Here is an 18,847-nt window from a genome sequence, read left to right as displayed (position 1 = left end):
TGCATCGAACCTGGACTGGCAACTCATTTCATATATGATATTATGCATGTTTCAATGCCATTCTCCCAAATCACCACCCCATTTCTTATGCCGTGTATGGTCTTGTTGGGGATACAGACCTCATGTTTCCCTGAAGTGGGGTTGTCAGATAAAACACAGGATGCCCAGTGGAATTTGAATTTCAAATAAACACTTCTGATTGTAAGTATGTCCTAGGCAATACTGGGGACATAATTATACTAAAGATTCTTCATTGCTTATCCGAAATTCAAGTTTCACTGGGTGTCCTGTATGTTTTTCCTAAATCTGACAGCCCTACCTGCAAATAAACAGTGTTTTGTGTTTCAAAAAGATGGCTGGATACCACCATGCTTGTTGGCGGCTGATCCAGAAGGATGACTCAGGTTCCCAGCTTGCTCACCTGTGGCCTCAACACCCCTGTCTCAATATTGGGCTGCTTTTCCAAGCTCCCTTTTGAACTGCCAGTTGTTTCTTATGTCTTACACTCCCCAAAATGGCAAGTTAAAGAAAATCTCATTCTGAGGAGAGACCCTCAGGGAAACAGAAATGAAAAGAGCACCTTTGCAAAAAGACGGGGGGAAAAATCCTAAAACTACACGATCTATCGTCCACCTCACACCATTCCAGACCATTGTATGTCGCTAGTCCTCACATTTAGGAAGCAGCTAACGTTGGATTTTTTTTTTTTTTTTGAGAAAACCTTTTTAAATGCAGAACTACATGAATACGAGAGCCCACATGTCCACCATTCAGAATAGACATTTGTGACTATTTTTGAATACTTCTTTATCTTTAGAATGAAACGAGACACAGTATAGACAAGACTGACGTCTCTCATTCTCCCAGCTGGGTCTCGTTCTTCTCCCTGAACCTCCTGACAAGCACAATTGTACTTTACCAGATACCCTTCTGGTCTTATGTTTATACCCTCACACACATATATCTGAACAATATACAGTGGTGTTTTGTGAGTGTGTTTTTTTATTTACATGGATGATATCACACTATAGACATCATCTTGCAACTTTTTTTCTAGAGAAAAAATACTTACAAAAATACCGTGATATATTTGTTTGTTCCCTTGTGAACAAACATTTAAGTTGTTTCCAATATTTTTCTCTCTGCATATATTGCCACATATGTCTTGGAATGGCAGAACAAATGCTTATTGAATTTAACTATATGTCAGGTATATACCTACCTCATTTAATCCCATTGACAATCAAACAACATACCAAATAGCTGACCATTTCTGCAAGCTAGAGTTTGGGAAGTTAAGTAGCATTTCCAAAAAAGCACATGGCTAAGAAGTGGGAAAAGAGCGAGGAGCTGAACCTGGCTCTGGCCCGAAGCCCCCAGTTGGGGCACACCTCCATCCCAGCCCCATCACTGCCTCTTGGTAAGATGCTGGGGGTGAGGCCACTAATGACAGCAGCTTATAGGACTCTTTCATGCTGTGGTCACTGTCATGTTCCACATCGAGAAAAAAAGTGTATCCACAGGTCACAGATATCACATGCAATATGCCTTCTTTTCCAAGCCTTCACTTTTGTGATGCACTTAATATGTTTCTTTCCTCCATCCAGCGGCTCAGAAAGTTTGCCACCTCATGGGAATTAATGTGACAGATTTCACCAGATCCATCTTGACCCCACGTATCAAAGTTGGGCGGGATGTGGTGCAGAAGGCTCAAACCAAAGAACAGGTAAGTGATGCATTTGCCATTTATTCCTGCATTTGTCATTTATTCCTGAAGACTCTTCCATCCATCTACCCTTCCATCCATCCATCCACCCATCCATCCACCCTTCCATCCATCCACCCTTCCATCCATCCACCCTTCCACCCACCCACCCACCCATCCACCCTTCCACCCATCCATCTACTCATCCATCTATCCACTCATCCATCCATCCACCTACCCATCCATCCACCCACCCATCCATCCACCCTCCCACCCATCCATCCATCCATCCATCCACCCATCCACCCATCCATCTATTCACCCATCCATCCATCCACCCACCCACCCATTCATGCATCTGTTACCTAACCAAACTTGGGTCTGTTAATCAACCACGCAGCAAAGCCAATTTGTGGTGAAGGAAAGTATACCATTTACTGCATGTGCCCAACAAGGACAATCGGTGGCTCATGCTCAAAAGACCTAAACTTCCTGGTGGCTTTCAGGGAAGGACTTTTCCATCCACCCATCCATCCATCCATCCATTTTTTTTATCCCCTGTATATCCAGTACTGGAATAATCAAAGTCCCGTGTCAGGTCCTGAAGGTACAACCCTGGCTGAGCGAGAACATCAGAGGCTCTCACTCCTGACCTCATCTTGATCTCTTAGTTGAAGGTATGAGGGCTGACTTAACCTTTGGAAATGCCTCTGGACCCTTTCTAGAGGCAGGACTGACTGCCTCTAAGTGACCCTGGGGTGGAGCAGGCTCCACTCTGTTCCAGGTCCCTCTGGCAGAAAGTGACTACTTAGCCACATCGCCATTCCTTAGGTCTAACCACTCTGTCCCTTATTGCCAGTTGTAGAGATGGTATACTTTCCTTTTCTTTGTTTATCTTTTAAGGAGTAATTGTAGATAGAGGGAGTATAAAAATCCAGGACCACCAGTCAGGCTCTTGTGAAAATGCACCCATTGGGAGTAACCCTGTCCCCTTACTCCCTGCAGGCAGACTTTGCCGTAGAAGCTTTGGCCAAGGCCACTTATGAGCGCCTTTTCCGCTGGATACTTACCCGAGTGAACAAAGCCCTGGACAAGACCCACCGGCAAGGGGCTTCGTTCCTGGGGATCCTGGACATTGCTGGGTTTGAGATCTTTGAGGTACAACTTGGGAGGATTGCAATAGACATAGTCCGGGTTCTCTGGAAATTAGCTTCCACTTAGAGAAATTCATTATTTTTGGAGAAAGGCAGGCAGCTACTATAGGGTGGGAAGTACTATAGAGTGGGAAGCTGTCTCATGAAGGTTAAATCTTTGAGGGTATTAGAGACAGAAATCCAGTGGGGAATGTACTGGTTTGTAAACTGAGGCCAGAGGTACAGCTGGATCCAACAGGCGGGACATGAACTCCTGCCATCTCCCTCTCTCCGCTATCCTCCACTTTGGCTTCATTCTCAAGCGGGCTCTCCCCTCATGGTGGCAATGTGGCTGCCATCGATCCAGACTGCTTCTTAGTTCCAACCAGTTCCAGTTCTTTCCAGTAGTTCCATCTCACATCTTGGAATTGTCGTTGAATCTTACCTGAGTTGGGTCACATGGTCATCTCAGAGCCAAGCACTGTTTTTAGGGTCTTTCAGTACTTCATACCCACTCCAGTGTTCTTGCCTGGAGAATCCCAGGGACAGGGGAGCCTGGTGGGCTGCCGTCTATGGGGTCACAGAGTCGGACACGACTGAAGCGACTTAGCAGCAGCAGCAGCAGTACTTCATAGAGTATAAAATGGCTACTAAATCCCACTCCCATGAGTTGGAGGGAAGTTCTCAGTGAAGGAGAATATGTTGAGATTGACAGATATTCCAAAACATATCTCCCTCTTTGAGCCTCAGTTTCCACATCTGTAATATAGGGATAGTGAGGGACTTCCCTGGCACTCCAGGGGTTAAGACTCTGCACTTCCGCTGCAGGGGCACAGGTTTGATCCCTGGTCAGGGAGCTAAGATCCCATGCCATGGGGTATGGCCAAAAAACATTGAGGTTTTAAAATACCTAACACAGTTATTCTATCTATAAATCATTGTGCCGATGGAGATCAGCATTCCTAAAACCACATGACATGGGAATAAGTAACTCTTACCAGCCCTCATGAGCCCCAGGGAAGCCTTCAGTGGGGCCTGAGCCCTCTCTGGGTGCTGAAATGGCAGGGCAGGCTCGTGGAAAGGGTGTCCGGTATAGGGTCTCTCCAGCACAGAGCTCCTCGGGGCCCCGAGTCCTCTAACGTGGACCATGATGCTCACGGGTCTCCCTGGTGTTGTTGCTCAGGTGAACTCATTCGAGCAGCTGTGTATCAACTACACCAATGAGAAGCTGCAGCAGCTCTTCAACCACACCATGTTCATCCTGGAGCAGGAGGAGTACCAGCGCGAGGGCATCGAATGGAACTTCATCGACTTCGGGCTGGACCTGCAGCCCTGCATTGAGCTCATCGAGCGGCCGGTGAGGCCCCACATCACGCACGTGCAGCCGGCACGCAGACCCTGTGCTGTCTCCACTCGGGCACAGCTTCCCCAAGTCCTGAAAGGCTGTAAACTGAATCTTCGTGAACTAAATTACCGTGTCCTTTAGCCCACATTTTCCTATCGAAACTGTTGCTTCTTTTTATCCCTCCCCTTTCTTCCCTTCCCCGCAGTGCCCGTCCCTCCCCTCCTCTCTCCAGTCATTCATTCCCAAAAGCAAGGATCTTGCTTTTGTTTGCTGACCCATCCCGAACTCCTGGAACCATGCACGTAGTAGGTGCACAAGAGATCATTATTGAACGACCATTGATTGACCTACATTATTGAATGACCTACTATATGCTCAGCTGTAAAGAATCCACCTGCCAATGCAGGAGATGCAGGTTTGATCCCTGGGTCAGGAAGATCCCCTGGAGAAGGAAATGGCAGCCAGCTCCAGTATCCTTGCCTGGGAAATCCCATAGACCGAGGAGCCTGGCAGGCTACTGTCCATGGTGTTGCAAAAGAGTTGGACACAACTTAGCGACTAAACAGCTGTATGCTGGGCCCTCTCTTTAGAGTCTGCGATGTAACAGTGAACCAGATGGACGCAGTCCCTGCCCTCCTGGAGGAGCAGACGATGAAACTAGACAAAAAAGAGAAGCAACTGAAACTCCTGATAAGAGCAAAGCTGAGAGTGCTTTAGGGATGCCTGCTTTGGACAGAATAGCCAGGAAAGGCTTCTCTGATCTGAGTCTAAAAAGTAAAGAACATTCCAGCAGAGCAAATAGCATGTGCAGATTTGATGGTGCTCCTGACGCCTTAGTTTAAACTGTCTCAGCCATAGGGAGCACTTTACTCAAAGGAACCCTTAGGTGAATTTATTTGTAAAGGAACACAATTTATGACTAGAAGTGTGAAATCTTTGTGATGTTGTGCATGCTTCCCGGCGCTTGCATCCCTAGTGCTGGTCCACTGGGCACAGAATACTTTGAGGATAGATTGAGGGGGTGGAGATGGAGCGTGTAAATCCATCTTTATATGTAAGGAGATATGGTAATGGAGCCTGCGCATGTGTTTGGGTGGCCAGCCTGAGGCTCGGGCGTCCTTGCTATGATCTGCTTGTCTTCCACAGACCAACCCCCCAGGTGTGTTGGCCCTGCTGGACGAGGAGTGCTGGTTCCCCAAAGCCACAGACAAGTCTTTTGTGGAGAAGCTGTGCACGGAGCAGGGCAGCCACCCCAAGTTTCAGAAGCCCAAGCAGCTCAAGGACAAAACTGAATTCTCTATCATCCACTACGCCGGAAAGGTACCAGGCAAATGTCCCAGAGGCCTCTTCATCCCAGGGGACCCAAGCAGGATGTTCCAAGTAAGAACAGCTTAGGAGTGGCGGGACCCAGAGGCCTCTGGTGTAAGTCAGACCCCAACTAAGCCTTATACATGATTTGTCTAAGCATCAGTAAGGGACAAGATTTAGAGATATAACATATAATGGGCTAATGTATGTATGATACCTGTATATTAAAGATAGAGAATATATGTGCTATAAAAGGCTAATATATATGTTGTATATTACAGACATATATGAGATGTATATTAGAGAGGCCACTAATATGCTCCAACTATGGTAGCCAGGCTACCCCTGTGGCTCAGCTGGTAAAGAATCTGCCTGCAATGTGGGAGACCTGAGTTCAATCCCTGGGTTGGGAAGATTCCCTGGAGAAGGGAAAGGCTACCCACTCCAATATTCTGGCCCAGAGAATTCCATGGACGGTCCATGGGGTTGCAAAGAGTCAGACAGGACTGAGCAATTTTCACTTTCATGGTAGCCAGGCAGTTCTTTCCTGTATAGACTCTGAACAGGAAGGGCCAGCTGGAATGGGGTGACCAATAAACCAACTTTTGAGTCCAACAGAAATCTCCTTTATCATGGGCCTTGGGTTTGCCATTGCCAGCTTGTGCCACCCCGGAAATCTGTCTTCTATTTCTTCTTTCTCCTCCTTCTTCCCCCCTTTCCCCTACGCGTCTCCTCCATCATCATTGTCATCACCATCATCATCATATTATAGTTCTTAATATACAGGACCTTTCCCTGTGGCTCCGGAGAGGCCTGGATCATGTAGAAAAGACATAACTCAGTCTGGCTTGCAGACATTTATTGACTCCCTGGTATATCCACTACATCATAGAAACAGGCAATACTCCAAACCAGGGGTTGGCGAACTACAGCCCAAGTACCAAACCTGGCCCATGGCCTGTTTTTATAAATAAAGTTCTATTGGCACACAGCCAAGATCAGACCTGCCCATCAGTGTAACAACTCATATAATGTAAAACCCCACCAGAACTATTCGATCAGTTCCTTCCATTTCATAGTCAAAATAGTAAGATTAAAAAGAGGTCCCAGATTTAATTTAAAAGCAGATTGTTGTCAAGCCTTTGCTGGAGGAGAGGTGAATGTTGAGTGTGAGGGGAGGGTATTCGCCACCAGCAAAGCTCCATACCTTTGGGAAATCTCAGGCATCGTGCTGGGCTCTTAAGGAGGAGGCTGCCAGAGGAAGCATACTTGGAGAAGGCAGGGATAGAGACGAGCCTTTCCCGGTAGGTCATGGCTGAGGCCTACTGTGCGCAGGGCCCTTTAAAGTTCTGATTTGTCGGTTCCTTTATTGGTGTTTGTGGATTCCCATTATGGTAGCCACTCATGTTTCCTCTCTGACTTGAGAAGATCCAGGGCAGTGGGGGAAGAAGTCTGGGGCCCTTAGTTCATAACTAAAGCAGAAGCACCTGACTGGTGGGGTGGTCCTTGACAGGTGGACTACAATGCCAGCGCCTGGCTGACCAAGAACATGGACCCGCTGAATGACAATGTGACTTCCCTCCTCAACGCCTCTTCTGACAAGTTTATGGCCGACCTGTGGAAGGACGGTAAGGCTCTGTTTGCTGGAGCAGGAGAACTGAACTCCCTCCAACCCTTCCCAGCTGCCCCTATTCCCACACCTGCTCCCAGGAGGGACGGGGCACCAATTCCTGAGCCCCTCAACCCAGTACCTGGACCCTATGGAGAAGGTCCTGAGTCAGGGCTCAGATGCTGATGGAGGAAATGTCTTAGGAGGTATGTTGGGTCAGAGCGCCCCCTTGTGGAGTTAGAGAGACTTAACTGCACTCTCATCTCTGCCATGTACCAGCTGTGTGACCTCAGACAAGTCACTTGACTTCCTTAAGCTCCACTGTCCTCTTTGGTGAAAGTGAAAGTCACTTAGTCATTTCAGACTCTTTGTGACCCCATGGACTGTAGCCTGCCAGGCTCCTCTGTCCATGGAGTTCTCCAGGCCATAATATTGGAGTGGGTAGCCATTCCCTTCTCCGGGGGATCTTCCCAACCCAGAGATTGAACCCAGGTCTCCTAAATTGCGGGAGGATTCTTCACCCTCTGAGCCACCAGGGAAGCCCAAGAATACTGAAGTGGGTAGCCTATCCCTTCTCCAGCAGATCTTCCCAACCCAGGAATTGAACTGGGGTCTTCTGCATTGTAGGTGGCTTCTTTACCAGTTGAGTTAATCTCCCATCTTCCCTAAGATTACTGTGAGGGTGAAATCAAATCAGTGGGGCCAAGTTTGAGCATGGATCAAGATCTCTGGAACGCTTGTTAAAGCTCATGATCACTGGACCCCATCACCGGAGGGTCTGATTCAGCAGGTCTGGACGGAGCCTGAAAATCCGTATTTCTAACAAGTTCCTAGGTGGCGCTGATGCTGCTGGTCTGGGGACCACACTTTTTTCCCCTTAAGAACCAGAGAACAGATAATCCAAGTGAAGTCTAACACCTGCTGGGCCCACAGTGGGGACTTGGTACACATTGGCCCGTGATGACTATTAGGTGGTGGGCTGGGCCCACAGTAGGGACTTGGTACACATTGGCCCGTGATGACTATTAGGTGGTGGGCTGGGCCCACAGTAGGGACTTGGTACACATTGGCCCTGTGATGACTGTTAGGTGGTGGGCTTTGCTGCTTTTGCCCCTGGGCCTCAGCGCTTACAGCAGATTTCACTCTTGACACAGAACCTGTGGGTCCAGGGCTTACAGGACTAGCTGTCCTTGCTTTAGGGACAGGGGTCAGTTCTGCCGACATTTACTGAGTGCCAAGGCCCTTGGAATGGGGTAACAGCATCTCAGCCCAGGTTATATATCACCTGGGACTCACGATAAACTCTGAAACTCCTTCCTTCAAGGAGCCCACAGTCTTATAGGTGAGGTAGACAAGCAAAGACATTATTCAGTTCAGTTCAGTTCAGTCGCTCAGTCGTGTCCGACTCTTTGCGACCCCATGAATCGCAGCACGCCAGGCCTCCCTGTCCATCACCAACCCCAGGAGTTCACTCAGACTCAGTCCATCGAGTCAGTGATGCCATCCAGGCATCTCATCCTCTGTCGTCCCCTTCTCCTCCTGCCCCCAATCCCTCCCAACATCAGAGTCTTTTCCAATGAGTCAACTCTTCGCATGAGGTGGCCAAAGTACTGGAGTTTCAGCTTTAGCATCATTCCTTCCAAAGAAATCCCAGGGCTGATCTCCTTTAGAATGGACTGATTGGATCTCCTTGCAGACATTATTACATGGAGCCTACCCGAACACATGGAGCAGAAGTGCTGGGTCTAATGTCAGTGGGGTTGACCTCCACACCACCACCAACCAGCTGGATACAGTCAACTGTGTGTGTGTGTGTTAGTCGCTCAGTTGTATCCAACTCTTTGTGACCCCATGGACTGTAGCCCACCAGGCTCCTCTGTCCACGGGATGCTCCAGGCAAGAACACTGGAGTGGGTTGCCATCTCCTCCCCCAAGGGATCCCTGTTTTATCTTTCTAAGCTCACCTTACCACTCAAAATATTGTATACTTGCACGCTTGATCATTATCTGCCTCCTTCTGTTGGAATAACCATAGAATATGAGCTGGGGTCGAGGGGGTACACAGCGTCTGGATTTTGTCATGTCTGTATGCCCAGGGCCTGGCACACAGAAGGCTCTCAATAAATATTTGTTGGTGGATGAAGGATTGAAGGCATGCAGGGAGGTAAGCCCTTTGCAGACCTTATTCAATTATTCCTGCCCTAGGAGGTAGATGCTGTTATTACCTCCACTTCCCTGGTGTCTCAGCTGGTAAAGAATCTGCCCGCAATGCGGGAGACCTGGGTTCAATCCCTGGGTTGGGAAGATCCCCTGCAGAAGGAAACGGCTACCCACTCCAGCATTCTGGCCTGGAGAATTCCATGAACTCTTTGCATCCATGGAGTCTCAAAGAGTCAGACACAACTGAGTGACTTTCACTTTCACAGAAGGAGAAACTGAGGCACAAAATGGCACCAGGCCAAGGCGGTGGCAAGAGCAGGATTTACCCCCAAGTCTCTGTAACAGTGTCAGAGAGAATGTGTTATTTTTGTCATTCGGGAGTTCTCAGGGTCTCAGCAATACGTAATACTTGGAAGGCAACCCCCGACACCTCCCTTTACCTATCACTAGAGGGAAGGTGGTGGGGGTGGAGGAAAGAACCCCATGAGAATGAGCAGGGGACCTGGGGTCTCCATGCTCCGGGTGGCCCCCTGGCCTGCTGTGGGGTGCAGAGCCCCTGGTGGGCTGACGCCACCCTTCACGTGCCCGCAGTGGACCGCATCGTGGGGCTGGACCAGATGGCCAAGATGACGGAGAGCTCGCTGCCCAGCGCCTCCAAGACCAAGAAGGGCATGTTCCGCACAGTGGGGCAGCTGTACAAGGAGCAGCTGGGGAAGCTGATGACCACACTGCGGAACACCACACCCAACTTCGTGCGCTGCATCATCCCCAACCATGAGAAGAGGGTGAGGCCGCCGCCCGCCTCCTCGGGACGTCCTCAGGGTCTGCAGGGAAAGGGGATGCAGGCTGGGCTACAGGGGCAGGAGGAAAGCCAGACCCCCCACCCTGAGGGCTCCATCTGACGCAAGTGGGAGGCACTTCCTTTCTCATCCAAGAGGGAGAAGAAGGCAAGAGAGGAAGGGAGAATGCTCCCGGGGACTTTGAGCCCCGGAGTGGCTGCACATGGTATCAGATCACTCGTTCACTAATATTTACTGTAATATTTACAGTGAACATTATTCAGCTAATATTTGCTGAGCTCCTCCTGTGCCAGGTGCTGGGGATTCGGAGCTGGATAGACTGTAGTCCTTGCTGGCAGGTGTCATAATCTAGGCCAGGGGTGCTTAGCTGGGGGGCAATTGTGTGCCCTCCCTTCCCGCACTGGGGAGATTTGGCCATGTCTGAAGGCAGTGGCAACCCACTCCACTGGAAAATCCTACTCTTGCCTGGAAAATCCCATGGACGGAGGAGCCTGGTGGGCTGCAATCCATGGGGTCACTATGAGTCGGACACAACTGAGCGACTTCACTTTCACTTTTCCCTTTCATGCATTGGAGAAGGAAATGGCAACCCACTCCAGTGTTCTTGCCTGGAGAATCCCAGAAACGGGGGAGCCTGGTGGGCTGCCATCTATGGGGTCGCACAGAGTCGGACACAACTGAAGCGACTTAGCAGCAGCAGAAGACATTTTTAACTGAAAGAGGGGCTATAATTGGCATCCAGTGCACAGAAGCCAGGGATGCTGCTAAACATCCCGTAGCACACAGAGCCGCTCCCCCTGCAACCACAGAGAATTATCCAGCCCAAGACATCCGTAGTGCTGAGTTGTGGGAGATGGGGACACACCAGCTGAGGAGGTCATGTGGTAAATTACGAGAATACCAAAGAGCCAGGGGTCCCACTCAAAACTCAGGGCTCAGAGAAAGCTTCTTAAAGGATGTGAACTCGGTGACTCGGAGGGCAGGGTCGAGAGGGCATCCTAGGCAGAGGGAACAGAATAAGCAAAGACGTGGAGGTGAGAAATGAAGGGTCTGGGTGAAGAAACTCCAGGTGGGTCGTTCCGTATTGACGTGTGATGGTGTGAGGCAGGGATGGGGGAGATGAGGCCGGAATGCTGGGCGGGGCTTAGATTGTGGCGTTCCTGGGGTTAACAGGGCTTGGCACTCCTTCTGTAACATGTTATCAGGGGGCGTGTCACGATCAGATTTGCATTTTAGAAACCAATTGAGGCAATGAGAGAGACAGGACGGGGTGGGAAGACAGTATAAGGCTACTGTGCTCATTGGGGCAGGAGAAGAGGGTGGCGAGTGGATGGCAGTGGTGAGAGAAGTGGGTGGATGGGGAGATGTTTGGGAGGTCGGAGCCACAGAACTGGCGATGGGCAGGAAGCGAGGGAGGGGGAGGTGACAGGGAGGAAGCCTCAGGTGATGCTGGTGCCAACAAGAATGAGACACGGCACCAGACCCTCAGCTGAGCTCTCATCTGGTGCCCCCAGTGATCCTCCCCATGGCCTGGCGAGGTGGGGCACTGGGCCTGAGATTCGGGGCTTGCTGCTCCCTGAGGCCCTGGCAGCCCACCGCCCTTTGCATCTTTGCAGTCGGGCAAGCTGGACGCCTTCCTGGTGCTAGAGCAGCTGCGGTGCAACGGGGTCTTGGAAGGCATCCGAATCTGCCGCCAGGGCTTCCCCAACAGGATCGTCTTCCAGGAGTTCCGCCAACGGTGAGCCTGCCAGGCTGGTGAGGGTGGGGCGGGGGAGCGGGTGCGGGGAGCAGGCTCAGAGGAGGGACAGACTGATGACAACGCAGATGCACTTGGTCGTGACTCCTGCCCTGTGTCTCAAGGTACGAGATCCTGGCCGCCAACGCCATTCCCAAAGGCTTCATGGACGGGAAGCAGGCCTGCATCCTGATGGTGAGCCTGGTCCCCAGCCCCTCCCCAGAAATCCACTTGCAGACCTCCGGGACCCTCCTTAAACACACTTAACCCCCTGCCAAGTGGCAGAGCCAAGAACAGGAACTCTCCCCTCCTTCCTTCTGCAGATCAAAGCCCTGGAACTCGACCCTAACTTGTACAGGATCGGGCAGAGCAAAATCTTCTTCCGAACCGGGGTCCTGGCCCACCTGGAAGAGGAGCGAGACCTAAAGATCACCGACGTCATCATGGCCTTCCAGGCGATGTGTCGCGGCTACCTGGCCAGAAAGTAAAGACCTGCATGCTGTCACCTCCCTGCAAACACAGACCAGAAGCACAGAATTTCAGGGGGTTTTCTGGCCTCGTGTCCTGATCCCTGATTCTAGAGCAGAGGCCATCTGCTCGAAGATGTCACTGATTGAATGGCTGCCTTTTCTTGAGGGGAAGGAAATGCTACCACTTTAAAAATATGTGCTAGTTACAAGGACAGGGCAGGAAGGGCTTAAGACCACGGGCTGTGGAGAGTTAGACATGGGTTCTATTCTGGCTTCCCTGCTTATTTGGTGAAGAACCTTGGGAAAGTTACTTTACCTCTCTGAGCCTCAGGAAAATGAGTATAATCACTCCTGCCTCGTAAACTTGTTTTAATGAGAGGGAGTCAATGAAATACTGCATATAAACAGTTGAGAACAAAGCTGGTTATCATTTAAGAAGTGTGAGAATATGACAAAGTACCTGAGGAAGGTGTATTGGTATCTATACCCCCATGTGCAAATGGGATTCATAAGGCATGGTCTTGCCCTGGTGATCCCTCTGTTTTGGGAAACCGGGGCCTGGGTGAGGGCTAGGGTTCCTCCATGAAACTCACACCCCAAACAGGACTGCAGGGGCTGATGGAGTTGCCCTAGTCCAGGGCATGTGTCATCAGGAGGTACAGACCACATACTCATCTGATCGTGTCAAGCTGATTCATTGCCAGGTAGACTCAGGATGGTCAAGGCCAGATCTGGGGAGTGCTTGGTCCTGGGACAGACCTAACCTGTTAAGTGTCATAACTAAATTCTCTGTTGTCACCACTCCCACTTGCAGACTGACTGGGGAGATTTTATTCTTCAAGTGCACCCACGTCCAAGATGGCAGCCACAATGGCAGCCACTCAGAGACAAGAGGATGGTGTTCATTAATAGCCCTTAAATAGGAGGGGTGCTGGTTCTGTGTCAGGCCTGGGAGTTTAAAACACACCCGAGGAAACGATAGGTTTTTCAGACTCTCAGCTTTGGGGAAGATGTGGTACAGATGAGGCTGTTGGATGCCCCTCAGGCATGGTGTAGCATGGGTTGATTTCCTAGGTGTTACCGGGACCACAGATCTGAATTCAGGAAATTTTGTGAGCCTCGGGTCTTCCTTGTGCACTGAGAAAGGCTCTGGCTTCCAGATGATATATACTTGTACTGATGCTCAGAGCTTGCTGGAGAATCTGGGATAGAGAGAATGGGGGGATGTCCTTGTGCGAGTCACAAAATCACAAGCGAAACAGACGTGTCCTGCTCTCAGGATGCTGCGGGGCTGGATGCTGTGACAGTGCAGTGAGGTGTGTGTTGGGCCGAGCAGGTCTTCTCACGCCTCCACTTCCCTCTCCCCAGGGCCTTTGCCAAGAGGCAGCAGCAGCTGACGGCCATGAAGGTGATTCAGAGGAACTGCGCCGCCTACCTCAAGCTGCGGAACTGGCAGTGGTGGCGGCTCTTCACCAAAGTGAGTGCATCCTCATCCCAAGCCCCCTTCCACCCACCTCTCCCGAGTCCTGCGTCTTCCCTGGGACGCTGCCCACGTGGGACTGGAGGTGGTGGATAGCAGGCTTGCAACTGAGAGCTCAAAACCAAACCTTCCCCATTGGCGATTCTCTGGGCTTGAGAAGAGCCCCCTCTTTGGCATGTGGGTTACAGCCGTGACCTTAACCCAGACCCAGAGCACTTCCATCACCACAATGCTATGCTAATGCTAAGTCGCTTCAGTCGTGTCCGACTCTGTGCTACCCCATAGATGGCAGCCCACCAGGCTCCGCCATCCCTGGGATTCTCCAGGCAAGAATACTGGAGTGGGTTGCCATTTCCTTCTCCAATGCATGAAAGAGAAAAGTGAAAGTGAAGTCGCTTAGTCGTGTCCGACTCTTAGCGACCCCATGGACTGCAGCCTACCAGGCTCCTCTGTCCATGGATTTTCCAGGCAAGAGTACTGGAGTGGGGTGCCATTGCCTTCTCCGTCCATCACCACAAGGATCCCTCCTATTGCCCATTTATAGCTCTGCCCACTTCCCTCCACAGTCCCGGCAAGCACAAATGTGTTCCCTATTTCTGTACTTTTGTCATCTCAAGAATATTATGTTAACGGGGTCCCGTAGTTATGTCACTGGGGCTTCCCTGATAGCTCAGTTGGCAAAGAATCTGCCTGCAATGCGGGAGACCCTGGTTCAATTCCTGAGTGGGGAAGACCTGCTGGAGAAGGGATAGGCTACCCACTCCAGTTGTTAGGCTTCCCTTGTGGCTCAGTTGGTAAAGAATCCGCCTGCAATGCAGGAGACCTGGGTTCAATCCCTGGGTTGGGAAGATCCCCTGGAGAAGGGAATGGCTACCCACTCCAGTATTCTGGCCTGGGGAATTCCATGGACTGTATAATCCATGGGGTCTCAGAGTCGGACACCACTCAGCGACTTTCACTTTGTCACAAAGCATCATTCTCTGGAGAGCCCTCCATCCAGCGTGTTGTGCGTATCCACTGTTTGTTTCTCTGGGTACAGCTTGGTCTTGCAGCATCGCTGGCTGTTACGAGTCTATTGGGCAAAGACTTGCTCTGTGGGACAGACACAGCTTCCTCTTAGGTGCCCTTGAGTCTGTTGATGGGCACAAAGCTTTTCCACTGAGTGACTATGTGTTGAATGGCCACTGTGCACCAGGCGCGTGTGGAGGGCTGGGGATACCCTGGCTTCATGAATATTCTAGGTGAGTGGAGGAGTAGGTGATAGGTAATCGCAGGAAATGACGCCCATGGCAGACTGGGGTCAGTGCAGGAAGGAAACTGCAGTGTATCAAACACGGGTTCCTCTAGTGGCGGGTGGGGCTTGAACACAAGGAGTTAGGAGTCAGCCTGCTGAAGAGCAGTGAGGGGAAGCTGCTTTTTGGAAATGTTCATTCCCATCAACCCAACTTCTGGAAGCTCCTAAAAAAACCACCCGCAATAAAGAAAATAAAAAATGAAGGGCATTCATTTACAAGAGCAAAATTTCAATGCCCAGCCCTGGCAGACTGACTCATAACAGCTCATCCATCAATGGGATACTTTTCAATCGCTAAAAATGTTGATATTTAAAAATCAAGTTGTAACACTGACGTGACCGCAGGGGTGACAATTATCCTGTCGTTTTTAGTAATAAAAGCGGCACGTAGGGAATTCCCTGAAGGTCCAGTGGTTAGGACTCCATGCTTTCCCTGCAGAGGGCCTGGGTTCCATCTCTGGTCCGCAAACTAAGGTCCCTCAAGCCTCATGGCATGGCAAAAAAACTTTCTTAATTTAAAAAAACATTTTTTTTAAGTACATGTAACGCTGGGCAGTGTGGTCTCGGTGTATTTTTTTAGTGTGCAGGACAAAGGGCTAGAAGGAGATGCTGATAGGGCCAGTAACGGGAGGCAGGATGTGGGGGACTTTCCTCTCCTTTTCTCTTCGGAAGGAAACACAGCAGTTTGTCAGCAGCAGTTCTCACTCAGGATGGGACTAAATGGGGGGAGGCGAGACTTCTGTCACTTTGCACCTCTTCCTGTTGCTCTAGGATTTTTCAGTCTCGGCATATTGGTTGATATTGGCATATGTTGATATTTTGGGATGGGTAATTCTGTGTCACGGAGGCCGTCCTGAGAATTCTAGAATGTTGAGCAGCATTCCTGGCCTCTACGCACCAGATGCCAGTAGCATCCCCCCGCCCACCTAGTTGTGACAGCTAACACCGTCCCCAGAAACTGCCAAATATCCTGAGGGGCTGCAGGTGGAATAAAATTGTCCCTGGCCGAGAACCATTGATTTACTTACTATGAGAGTGTATCCCTTGTGCCATGGAGACAACTGATGGGCTGACCCTCTGTGTGCAGGTGAAGCCCCTGCTGCAGGTGACTCGGCAGGAGGAGGAGATGCAAGCCAAGGAGGATGAGCTGCAGAAAACCAAGGAGCGGCAGCAGAAGGCCGAGAGCGAACTCAAGGAGCTGGAGCAGAAACACTCGCAGGTACCGGCCCGGGAGCCTGGCTGACGCTGCAGAGGGCAGGCCGCCTGCCCCCATGGGGCTCACCACCTGTCTCCCCGCCCCCTGCCTGCAGCTGACAGAGGAGAAGAACCTGCTGCAGGAGCAGCTGCAGGCAGAGACGGAGCTGTACGCCGAGGCCGAGGAGATGCGGGTCCGGCTGGCAGCCAAGAAGCAGGAGCTGGAGGAGATCCTGCACGAGATGGAGGCCCGCCTGGAGGAGGAGGAAGACCGGAGCCAGCAGCTGCAGGCAGAACGGAAGAAGATGGCCCAGCAGATGCTGGTAAGGCGCTGCGGGGGCTGCCCTCGGTGGTGCCGAAACCCTTGACTCTCGCTGCAGACCTGTGAGGTGCATCTGATGATGTGTGTCCCCACTGGACTGAGATAGAGACTCAGGCTTGGAGAGGAGCAGCCCTCTGCCTACACAGGCCTCCTCAGGAGCCTGCTATGTCCTGCTGCCCTGCCTTCCATGCGCAAACACGTTTCTCCTAATAGCCACCCTGTGTGAGGGGTAATTGTATCAGTAAGCTACTGCTGCAAAACAAAAAGCACCAAGACTCAGCAGCTTAGAAATAAGAAGCATTTAGGACTTCTCTGCTGGACCAGTAGTTAAGAATCTGCCTGCCAGTGCAGGGGGACACAGGTTCGCTCCCTGGCCCAGGAAGATCCCACGTGTTGTGGGGCCTGTGTGCCACAACTACTGAGCCGCACTCCAGAGCCCACGAGCTGTAATTGCCAAGCCCACATGCCAAAGCTGCTGAAGTCCACATGCCTAGAGCCTGTGCTCTGCAGCAAGAGAACCCACTGTGATGAGAAGCCCGCACACCACAACCAGAGAAAGCTGGAACCAGCACACCCGAAAATAAATAAATGTAAAAATATATATTTTTTGGTAAATGAAATACTAAACATTTATCTCCCACAGTCATGACTCTGAGAGTGGCTTAGCTGGATGATTCTGGCTTAGAGCTTCTCATGAGATTGCAGTTGTGATGTCAGCCTGGGCTGCAGTCTTCTGAAGGCTTGACTGGGCCTTGAGGATCCCCTTCCAGGGGTGAGTGAGCCGTCACTCACATGGCTGTAGGCAGGAGACCTCAGTTCCTTGTTCCGTGGGCTTCTCCACAGGGCTGCTCGGGTGTCCTCACAGTATGGCAGCTTGCTTTCCCTGGACAGAGCGAACGGAGGGAAAACAGGGGAGGAAGCTGCAATGCCTCTTATAGCCTAGTCTCTGACTTACACACGCCATCGCTTCCTCTTGATTTTGTTAGAAGCAAGTCATTAAGCCCAGCTGACACTCAAGGGGAGAAGAATTACACTCCACCTGTTGAAGGGAAGAGGATCAAAGAATTTGTGGACATATTTTTAAAACCACCATGGTATCTATTCTCCCCACTTTACAGATGAGGAGACTGAGGCTCCACAAAGCAAAGTGGTTTACCCAAACCTTTTCTTTCTGATGAAAAGAGACTGCAGAGCACTGCAGGGAGCCATGAGGCCCAGCCTCTGTATCCATGAGTCCCCAGAGCTCCGGGAGAGTAGATTTTGGGTTAAACAAGGCTGTAATTCTTTTCCTCCCCCACAAAGGACCTGGAGGAACAGCTGGAGGAAGAGGAAGCTGCCAGGCAGAAGCTACAACTTGAGAAGGTCACAGCTGAGGCCAAGATCAAGAAACTGGAGGATGATATTCTGGTCATGGATGATCAGAACAATAAACTGTCAAAAGTGAGTGGGTTTGGACGTCCCTGGTGGTCCAGTGGTTAGACTCCACTGCATGGGGGAGTGGGTTCAGTCCCTAGTCAGGGAACTAAGATCCCACGTGCCCTGGAATGTGGCCAAAAATTTAAAAAAGTGAGTGGGGTTGAGTGTCTGGATTAAAATGACAGGCTCATCAGGACTATGGATACCTTCAGATACCTTCCCTTTTTTAGCCAGGTACAAGGAATTAAAGGCCAAACAAGCAGTTATCTCTGGCGCTGATGTGGCAGCCTTGTGGCCACTGTCAGGATGCAAGCATGCCATGGATGGGGTCCCTGGTGGTCCCAACAGTGCCAGGGCCACCGTGGAGCAAGCGTCAGGAACACCGCAACCAATGCAACCCCCAAGTTGTGCAAGGGAGGGCGGGCAGTGTGCCCGAGACCAGGGGCCCCTCACATTCTCACCACCCGCTTCCAGTTCCTAACAGAGGACCAGCTGTCCTGGGATTGAGGGGCTTCTGGGATGTGAGACTCTCAGCCCCCAAACCAGAAAAGTCCCAAGATGAGTCGGTCACCCTAGTCAGTATCCACTAAGCAGCCCCACTGTGAGTGGACTGCCTTTAGTCCTGGATGCCAGCTGGGCACTGACTGTGAGACAGGCTTGGCGTCAGGGGCAGGGCGTGCACGGTGCAGGAGAACCCAATCCTCGAAGGGCTTATGTTCTAGAGAGACAACAAGTAGATGATTGTACAAGCAACCACTAATTGCCATCATGATTGCTACCCTCTTCTAAGAGCAGAGCACTAGGGGATGGAGGTGGGGCATTCAGGGAAGGCTTCCTGGAGGAGGTGACATTTCAGTGGAAACCTGAAGAATGAGG

General features: G+C 50.9%; 1 protein-coding gene across 3 annotated transcripts in view; it reads left to right on the top strand.

Moving 5' to 3' along the window:
* Positions 1 to 18,847, top strand: part of MYH11 (myosin heavy chain 11) — a 127,470-nt gene that overhangs the window by 81,547 nt on the left and 27,076 nt on the right. For all 3 annotated transcript variants that reach the window (XM_024984962.2, NM_001102127.1, XM_024984963.2), the window contains 13 exon segments: positions 1,608 to 1,726; positions 2,711 to 2,863; positions 4,022 to 4,195; positions 5,330 to 5,503; positions 7,005 to 7,119; positions 9,852 to 10,045; positions 11,677 to 11,798; positions 11,921 to 11,990; positions 12,119 to 12,279; positions 13,634 to 13,742; positions 16,127 to 16,258; positions 16,350 to 16,556; positions 17,858 to 17,995. In XM_024984962.2, coding sequence (XP_024840730.1) covers positions 1,608 to 1,726; positions 2,711 to 2,863; positions 4,022 to 4,195; positions 5,330 to 5,503; positions 7,005 to 7,119; positions 9,852 to 10,045; positions 11,677 to 11,798; positions 11,921 to 11,990; positions 12,119 to 12,279; positions 13,634 to 13,742; positions 16,127 to 16,258; positions 16,350 to 16,556; positions 17,858 to 17,995 — 1,868 coding nt within the window.

The sequence above is a fragment of the Bos taurus genome, chromosome 25 (assembly GCF_002263795.3).
Source record: "Bos taurus isolate L1 Dominette 01449 registration number 42190680 breed Hereford chromosome 25, ARS-UCD2.0, whole genome shotgun sequence".
Taxonomy (NCBI): domain Eukaryota; kingdom Metazoa; phylum Chordata; class Mammalia; order Artiodactyla; family Bovidae; genus Bos; species Bos taurus.
The sequence above is the reverse complement of the archived record's forward strand: the minus strand, read 5'-3'. Positions and strand labels throughout refer to the sequence as shown.